This window comes from Oncorhynchus mykiss, chromosome 7, assembly GCF_013265735.2.
Source record: "Oncorhynchus mykiss isolate Arlee chromosome 7, USDA_OmykA_1.1, whole genome shotgun sequence".
In the NCBI taxonomy this organism is placed as follows: Eukaryota; Metazoa; Chordata; class Actinopteri; order Salmoniformes; family Salmonidae; genus Oncorhynchus; species Oncorhynchus mykiss.
Genome location: NC_048571.1, coordinates 7,624,098 through 7,633,448, shown reverse-complemented (window position 1 = coordinate 7,633,448; position 9,351 = coordinate 7,624,098). Strand labels below are relative to the sequence as shown.

General features: G+C 39.6%; 1 protein-coding gene across 3 annotated transcripts; it reads right to left on the bottom strand.

Annotated features, from left to right (window-relative positions):
* Positions 1–573: 573 nt before the first annotated feature.
* LOC110495388 (cobalamin trafficking protein CblD) lies at positions 574–8,975 on the bottom strand. 3 transcript variants are annotated; one of them, XM_036982331.1, is made up of 8 exons: positions 8,865–8,975; positions 8,267–8,305; positions 7,996–8,143; positions 6,047–6,267; positions 5,758–5,866; positions 4,919–5,037; positions 1,743–1,829; positions 574–1,563 (listed from the first exon to the last, which is right to left on the bottom strand). In XM_036982331.1, the coding sequence occupies exons 2-8, from the start codon at positions 8,273–8,275 to the stop codon at positions 1,348–1,350; spliced, it is 909 nt and encodes a 302-aa protein (XP_036838226.1). In that variant the 5' UTR covers positions 8,276–8,305; positions 8,865–8,975; the 3' UTR covers positions 574–1,347. The 3 variants fall into 3 exon arrangements, with proteins under 3 accessions (XP_036838226.1, XP_036838228.1, XP_036838227.1); XM_036982333.1 differs by lacking the exon at positions 8,865–8,975 and adding an exon at positions 8,567–8,858; XM_036982332.1 differs by lacking the exon at positions 8,865–8,975 and adding an exon at positions 8,664–8,858.
* Positions 8,976–9,351: the final 376 nt, after the last annotated feature.

The window sequence follows — 9,351 nt, the reverse complement described above, 5'->3', positions numbered from 1 at the left end:
TCCAGGAGGTGTAGTTTAAAAGCCTTGTGAAGGAGATTATGTTAAGCTGCAGGGGTGTTCATTTTAAAGGACTTCCTTTATCTGATTCTGGCCGACAGACTGGGTGGTCACAGTTCCAAACCAAACCCATCAGTCCTTCTCAAATCAGTGTTTAACCTAAAGTTTTTAGAGGTGTGAAATGAGATGTTTCTCTTACCCAAACAACATACTCTTTGTCCTGGGAACACTTTACTAAAAGAGAAGGCCCAGAAGTCATATTTTTATGGGACTCCCAATCACGGCCATTTGAGATACAGCCTGGATTCGAACACCTGTAGCACTGAGATGCAGAGTAACGCATTACCTCAGGCATATCCATTTCAATTTCTTCTAGTGTTTGTGTTCCCTAATTAGCGCTAGGAAATTAGCAAAGAGTTAATTGCATTGTTTACATTTCTAATCGTATGCAAGGAGGACAGAGGACAAACTGAAAATCTCTTTTGGATTAGCTATTCATTATTTTGTTTAGTGTTGTGTGTTGCCTCACAAGTCGCTACTTTCTTACTTACATTAGATGATTGAAGGACTGAATGATGTGTACCATACCAGCAACATAGACATTTTAATTCATTATGGTGGAAACGTACAACAGACTCCTCCAGAACACCATATTTCTATTCCCATTGTGCAAGTGAAGGAAAACCCTGTACAGTAGCAATACTCTGTAGACACTAGATTAGCCTGAAAGTGTTAACTATATTAGACTAGATTCAATCCGTAGTGCTGAATTTGAGTGTTACAGCACGATATAAATGTAAAGATTATTTCAGATTGAACTGAGATATGCAGCGTTTACCGTGAATGCGGAACATTGCCTTCGGAGTTATATCTCACGTCTCTTCAGCACCAAGGCCAGGAAAAGGGCCCTCAGTCAAAGGTAGCTAGGTGGTTTAATGGGTGTTTAAACACAGCAGTCAAAGGGATCTTCCTCAGTCAAGTCTTTATGATATCATCAGAGTCAACGACAGATCGCAGCACTACTGTACGCAACCTACCTGTCTACTTCCAAGTACATAGTTATATAGCCTGGTCCCAGATCTGTTTGTGTCCTCTTACCAACTTTGGCAAGACAGCACTAACAGAACAACACAAACAGATCTGGGACCAGGTTAACATAGTTAGGCATGCGTCTGAAGACAACGACCCAGTAGAACTTCCTCTCCATGCTGGTGTGGTGAAGACAACGGCATAATGGGCAACGATTTTCCTCCAAAACAATCCAGAGTGAACAAACAGAGGTCAGGGCACAAACAGTCTTTTGGATAGTGAGATACATCATTCTCACATGGTGATAATAAAATATAAAAACTAGTCCCCGTCTTCGAATGCACTTGACTGGCCTTGAAGTCTTTCCATGACGTGACTGTTAGCAGGTGCAGTGGTGAAAACAGTTCCAACAAACGTAGGTGTTCCCCTCAGGACGTGACGGATAACTGTGCAGGATCCAGAGGCCTCGATGTGGAAACCTAGACGGCTCCACTCCTCCTCTTTGAGTAGTGGGTGGTTGGAGTGAGATCCAAAGAACTGTGGGACAAGACAAAGGAATGATGTGATGTGGTTGTCTTGAAGATTACATACTGTCTCCTGGAAAATATCTCAGATTGATGAAGTACAGTAAACAGTACATGAATATTACATATGTATTACACATTATATAGATATGTTGACATAAACAAACAAAAACAGGTAGGAGAACAACTCACAGCTGATCCTGATGAGGGGTCAATGAAGTCAGCCCAGAAGCCAGCTGTCCACAGAGCAAAGCAGATTTCCTTAGCACCACTAACAAACTGGGAAATAACAGAAAACATATATTATCTGTCAGTAGTCAAACTAACTGAAATAACTGAAAACATCTAGTATCTGTCAGTAGTCTAACTGAAAACATCTAGTAGCTGTCAGTAGTCAAACTAACTGAAATAACTGAAAACATCTAGTATCTGTCAGTAGTCAAACTAACTGAAAACATCTAGTATCTGTCAGTAGTCTAACTGAAAACATCTAGTAGCTGTCAGTAGTCAAACTAACTGAAAACATCTAGTATCTGTCAGTAGTCAAACTAACTGAAAACATCTAGTATCTGTCAGTAGTCAAACTAACTGAAAACATCTAGTATCTGTCAGTAGTCTAACTGAAAACATCTAGTAGCTGTCAGTAGTCAAACTAACTGAAAACATCTAGTATCTGTCAGTAGTCAAACTAACTGAAAACATCTAGTATCTGTCAGTAGTCTAACTAACTGAAAACATCTAGTATCTGTCAGTAGTCAAACTAACTGAAAATATATAGTATCTGTCAGTAGTCAAACTAACAGAAAACATCTAGTATCTGTCAGTAGTCAAACTAACTGAAAACATCTAGTATCTGTCAGTAGTCAAACTAACAGAAAACATCTAGTATGTCAGTAGTCAAACTAACTGAAAACATCTAGTATGTCAGTAGTCAAACTAACTGAAAATATATAGTATCTGTCAGTAGTCAAACTAACAGAAAACATCTAGTATCTGTCAGTAGTCAAACTAACTGAAAATATATAGTATCTGTCAGTAGTCAAACTAACAGAAAACATCTAGTATCTGTCAGTAGTCAAACTAACTGAAAACATCTAGTATCTGTCAGTAGTCAAACTAACAGAAAACATCTAGTATCTGTCAGTAGTCAAACTAACTGAAAACATCTAGTATCTGTCAGTAGTCAAACTAACAGAAAACATCTAGTATGTCAGTAGTCAAACTAACTGAAAACATCTAGTATGTCAGTAGTCAAACTAACAGAAAACATCTAGTATCTGTCAGTAGTCAAACTAACTGAAATAACAGAAAACATCTAGTATGTCAGTGGTCAAACTAACTGAAAACATCTAGTATCTGTCAGTAGTCAAACTAACTGAAAACATCTAGTATGTCAGTAGTCAAACTAACTGAAAACATCTAGTATGTCAGTAGTCAAACTAACAGAAAACATCTAGTATCTGTCAGTAGTCAAACTAACAGAAAACATCTAGTATGTCAGTAGTCAAACTAACAGAAAACATATAGTATCTGTCAGTAGTCAAACTAACTGAAAACATCTAGTATGTCAGTAGTCAAACTAACTGAAAACATCTAGTATGTCAGTAGTCAAACTAACTGAAATAACAGAAAACATCTAGTATCTGTCAGTAGTCAAACAGAAAACATCTAGTATCTGTCAGTAGTCAAACTAACTGAAAACATCTAGTATCTGTCAGTAGTCAAACTAACAGAAAACATCTAGTATGTCAGTAGTCAAACTAACAGAAAACATCTAGTATGTCAGTAGTCAAACTAACAGAAAACATCTAGTATGTCAGTAGTCAAACTAACTGAAATAACAGAAAACATCTAGTATCTGTCAGTAGTCAAACTAACAGAAAACATCTAGTATGTCAGTAGTCAAACTAACTGAAATAACAGAAAACATCTAGTATGTCAGTAGTCAAACTAACTGAAATAACAGAAAACATCTAGTATCTGTCAGTAGTCAAACTAACAGAAAACATCTAGTATCTGTCAGTAGTCAAACTAACTGAAAACATCTAGTATCTGTCAGTAGTCAAACTAACTGAAAACATCTAGTATGTCAGTAGTCAAACTAACTGAAAACATCTAGTATGTCAGTAGTCAAACTAACAGAAAACATCTAGTATCTGTCAGTAGTCAAACTAACTGAAAACATCTAGTATCTGTCAGTAGTCAAACTAACTGAAAACATCTAGTATGTCAGTAGTCAAACTAACTGAAAACATCTAGTATGTCAGTAGTCAAACTAACTGAAAACATCTAGTATCTGTCAGTAGTCAAACTAACTGAAAACATCTAGTATGTCAGTAGTCAAACTAACTGAAAACATCTAGTATGTCAGTAGTCAAACTAACTGAAAACATCTAGTATCTGTCAGTAGTCAAACTAACAGAAAACATCTAGTATCTGTCAGTAGTCAAACTAACAGAAAACATCTAGTATCTGTCAGTAGTCAAACTAACAGAAAACATCTAGTATCTGTCAGTAGTCAAACTAACAGAAAACATCTAGTATCTGTCAGTAGTCAAACTAACAGAAAACATCTAGTATCTGTCAGTAGTCAAACTAACAGAAAACATCTAGTATGTCAGTAGTCAAACTAACAGAAAACATCTAGTATGTCAGTAGTCAAACTAACAGAAAACATCTAGTATCTGTCAGTAGTCAAACTAACAGAAAACATCTAGTATCTGTCAGTAGTCAAACTAACAGAAAACATCTAGTATCTGTCAGTAGTCAAACTAACTGAAAACATCTAGTATCTGTCAGTAGTCAAACTAACTGAAAACATCTAGTATCTGTCAGTAGTCAAACTAACTGAAAACATCTAGTATCTGTCAGTAGTCAAACTGAAAACATCTAGTATCTGTCAGTAGTCAAACTGAAAACATCTAGTATCTGTCAGTAGTCAAACTGAAAACATCTAGTATCTGTCAGTAGTCAAACTGAAAACATCTAGTATCTGTCAGTAGTCAAACTAACTGAAAACATCTAGTATGTCAGTAGTCAAACTAACAGAAAACATCTAGTATCTGTCAGTAGTCAAACTAACAGAAAACATCTAGTATGTCAGTAGTCAAACTAACTGAAAACATCTAGTATCTGTCAGTAGTCAAACTAACTGAAATAACAGAAAACATCTAGTATCTGTCAGTAGTCAAACTAACTGACAGTTAACAGACAAGAAAACAGTTCACCAATAAAGGGGAGGTACAGAGTAAGACCTTCAATAAGTACGCAGGCCTACAACTCCAAAATGTGATGGCAGAATAATTTACTGAAATTAGTATCACTGAATCCATATCAATGGGAAACAACCAGTGGACATTCCAACTCACTTTGTGAAGTAGCTGTTCTCTGTCGATCACTTCTTTGTCGATCACCTCACATCTTGTGTGTTTCACCGTGACAACAGTGATGGCGCTGGCTGGGGCCGAGGGGAAATAGGATTCAAACTCTAACAGAGGAAATGAAGAGACGTGTTACACATTCAACTGCTAGCTAGCCAATAGGCCTACAGAAAAGTCAGCTATCACCCACTTGGACAACATTAGTGACGTTAGCAATGCAGTTACTTCCCCCTAGTGGACATGGCTGTGTGCAATATAAACTGACGTGTGTGGGCTGCGGTTGATAAAACATGACATGAATGGGGGCCTCCCGGGTGGCGCAGTGGTTAAGGGCGCTGTACTGCAGCGCCAGCTGTGCCACCAGAGACTCTGGGTTCGCGCCCAGGCTCTGTCGTAACCGGCCGCGACCGGGAGGTCCGTGGGGCGACGCACAATTGGCCTAGCGTTGTCCGGGTTAGGGAGGGTTTGGCCGGTAGGGATATCCTTGTCTCATTGCGACTCCTGTGGCGGGCCGGGCGCAGTGCGCGCTAATCAAGGTTGCCAGGTGCACGATGTTTCCTCCGACACATTGGTGCGGCTGGCTTCCGGGTTGGATGCGCGCTGTGTTAAGAAGCAGTGCGGCTTGGTTGTGTATCGGAGGACGCACGACTTTCAACCTTCGTCTCTCCCGAGCCCGTACGGGAGTTGTAGCGATGGGACAAGATAGTAGCTACTAAAACAATCGGATACCACGAAATTGGGGAGAAAAAAGGGGTTAAAAAAAAAACGACATGAATAGTTAATGTTATGATAATATAAGTATGATAAGTATGACTACACCATGCTACCTTTCTTCAGCAGCTCAGGACAGGTCTGTATAGAACAGTCCACATTGGGCTGATCAAAGTAGTGCTCTGCCTTGCGGACGCTCCTCGATAACATGTGACCAATTTTGCCCTACAAAGAAAAAACATCTAAGTATTCAACATATAACTCTACCAGTATGAAACATAATAGAAATGTTTTTAATTATATAAATATATTTTTGAAATGTTTAAGAATAATATCCATTTTTATTAACAATTGAATAAGGACACGTTTCTTTAGTTAAGGAGTTATTGTGAGTGACGTATTTACCTGAAACTCGCTGACAAACTGGGCCATTACAAACTCATGTCTCTCGTTGCTAGTAGCAGCAGTCAGAACGTCAGGTACCGTCCTGTGGACTGGGCCTTTAATCCTCTGGTCTGCCATGCCTTCCAGGTGAAAGTCAAAGCCTGAGTTACCTGGCAACTGGAACCGCTGGTCCTGGGGGCCAAATGGTCCCATGTTCTCATCAGGCCATACTGTCCTAGGGCCTGGTAGGGAGAAAGAGGAGTGTAATACAATAATGTTAAATCTGTTAGACAATGCATGTTCTGCCTAACAGTAGCTATAGTTATGGAAAGTTTGAGATCATTTTCTCAGTTTCATTTTTAATTCATACAGTGCATTCGGAAAGTATTCAGACCCCATAACTGGTAACTAACATTTTGTTACGTGACAGCCTTATTCTAAAATTGATTAAATTGTTTTTCCCCTCATCAATCTACACACAATACCCCATAATGACAAAGCAAAAACATTTTGTATTTTTTTGCAAATATTAAAAAATAAAAAAAACGGAAATATCACATTTATAAAAAGTATTCAGACCCTGTACTCAGTACTTTGTTGAAGCACCATTGACAGCGATTACAGCCTTGAGTCTTCTTGGGTATGACGCTACAAGCTTGGCACACCTGTATTTGGGGAGTTTATCCTATTTTCTCTCAAGGTCTATCGGGTTAGATGGGGAGCGTCACTGAACAGCTATTTTCAGGTCTCTCCAGAGATGTTTGATCGGGTTCATGTACGGGCTCTGGCTGGGCCACTCAAGGACATTCAGAGACTTGTCCTGAAGCCACTCCTGCATTGTCTTGCTGTGTGCTAAGGGTTGTTGTCCTGTTGGAAGGTGAAACTTCACCCGAGTTTGAGGTCCTGAATGCTCTTGAGAAAGTTTTCATCAAGGATCTCTCTGTACTTTTCTCCGTTCATCTTTCCCTCGAAAGTTTCCCAGTCCTTGCCACTGAAAAACATCCCCACAGGAAAAATAGTTCAATCTTGGTTTCATCAGAAAGGGGAATCTTGTTTCTCATGGTCTGAGAGTCCTTTAGGTGCCTTTTGACAAACTCCAAACGTGCTGTCATGCACCTTTTACTGAGGAGTGGCTGCCATCTGGCCACTCTACCACAAAGGCCTGATTGGTGGAGTGCTACAGAGATGGTTGTCCTTCTGGAAGGTTCTCCCATCTCCACAATGGAAATCTGGAGCTGGTCACCTCCCTGACCAAGGCCCTTCTCCCTCATTACTCAGTTTGGGCTGGGCGGACAGCTCGAGGGAGAGTCTTGGTGGTTCCAAACTTCTTCCATTTAAGAATTATGGAGGCCACTGTGTTCTTAGGGACCTTCAATGCTGCAGACATTTTTTGGTAACCTTCCCCAGATCTGTAACTCCACACAATCCTGTCTCAGAGCTCTATGGACAAGTCCTTCGACCTCAAGGCTTGGTTTTTGTTTTGACATGCCCTGCCAACTGTGGGACCTTATATAGACAGGTGTGTGACTTTCCAAATAATGTCCAATCAATTGAATTTACCACAGGTGGACTCCAATCAAGTTGTAGAAACATCTCAAGGATGATCAATGGAAACAGGATGAACCTGAGCTCAATTTCAAGTCTCATAGAAAAGGGTTGGAAAACTTACGTAAATATGGTATTTATGTTTGAATCTTTTTAATGAATTTGCACCGAAAGAATGTAACCTGTTTTCGCTTTGTCATGATTGGGTGGTGTGTAGAGTAATGAGGGATTTAAAAAAATATCTAATACATTTTAGAATAAGTCTGTAACGTAACAAAACGTGGAAAATGGGAAGGGGTCTGAATACTTTCCGAACTCACTGTAATTACAATTCATAACTCAAAAACACACAGGCCAAAATACGGTCACAGTTAGTCGTAAATGAGAAATTAACCAGTGTTGTGGTCCATATAGCAGTAGCCTACCTGAGTCTGAGTCCCCACGTGACACGACAAAATAAGGCTCATCAGAACCAGCAGCTGAGAAGGTTCGTATCCAGCCCACCCTGAGCGCAGCTAGGGCCTGACGCCCTGACGACTGGGTCATCACCAGCCGGGCTCGGCCACACAGCACCTACACGGTTATTAATCAAATCAATCAGAGGAAAAGCGTCAATCACCCTAGCTACAGTACTATAGCACAATACGATTACATTACCGTCTATTATATGTTGTAATGTAAAGGTTTAGTACTTACACTAGTCATCCCGGTGGCCCTCTGTCACTAGTTTCACACCTGAAGATGTGGAAAGAAGATGAATACTACATGTGTGACATTACATAATAGGACAGCTAATAACCCATGCAGCACAGACAGAATACAGCAGACAGTTGGGAAATATAATTGAATTGATCAAACGTAAACTTGATATTGCAAGTTAGCTTGCACGGTTATATACTATGAGTGTTGCCTTAGCGATTGCGTCATATTGTTGTTTACTGCCATGCGTTTGACTATCTAGCAAGTTAAAAGGGACAAAAACAAGATGATACATACGTATTCGATACAGCTAACTAGTGTTGTTGTTGACAACAGGCAATGGCAGACAGCCTAGCTATGCTAATTAGCTTGGTAGCTAAAAGAGCTGACATACAAGTCCAGTCTTGTTTGTTTTGATCGGCTGCACTCTCACTTCTAGTTCGCGACAGACGTAAGTTTGAGATGACAATTTCATAGTTTTCAAAGTTACATTTAAATGTAAACATACACCATTACAACACGATGATATGCGTTAAGTTCCTGAAATATTCGAGTGAATGTGTGCTGTTTATGTAAAGGAACATAACGTTCTTACCTAATCAGACGACTATGTACGCTGCAGCACGTCCGCACGTATGCGAGTTCACATGACTTGAGAACAGTATACGACGAGGGACAAACCGAGCTTTTTGATTGTATGTGTTATTAGAGGATGTCCGTCAGATGGCAGCATATCTACACGAATCAGGAAAAGTCATTAAAAAAAATGTATAATGGAAAAAGCCCACCTAGGTCGACTGCTGTTCAATAAAATAACCTTGTTGAAATTGTGATAGCTATAATCACAAAAAAAGTAGTCTACTGATTACTAGACCTCTGTAGTAATATACTACTTGACAACTAAGGCATATCTTTTAGGGTATTGGAAATAATTATAATCAGTGACTCCATTCACCATCCATCCGTCTCCCACTGAGCTATAGGCTTGACCTCCCATAGAGATGTATTATTGCAGCCTCCCTCATTATAATACATTATCATACAATCAGAAGGTATTTACCTTTGCTGCCAATGATATAACC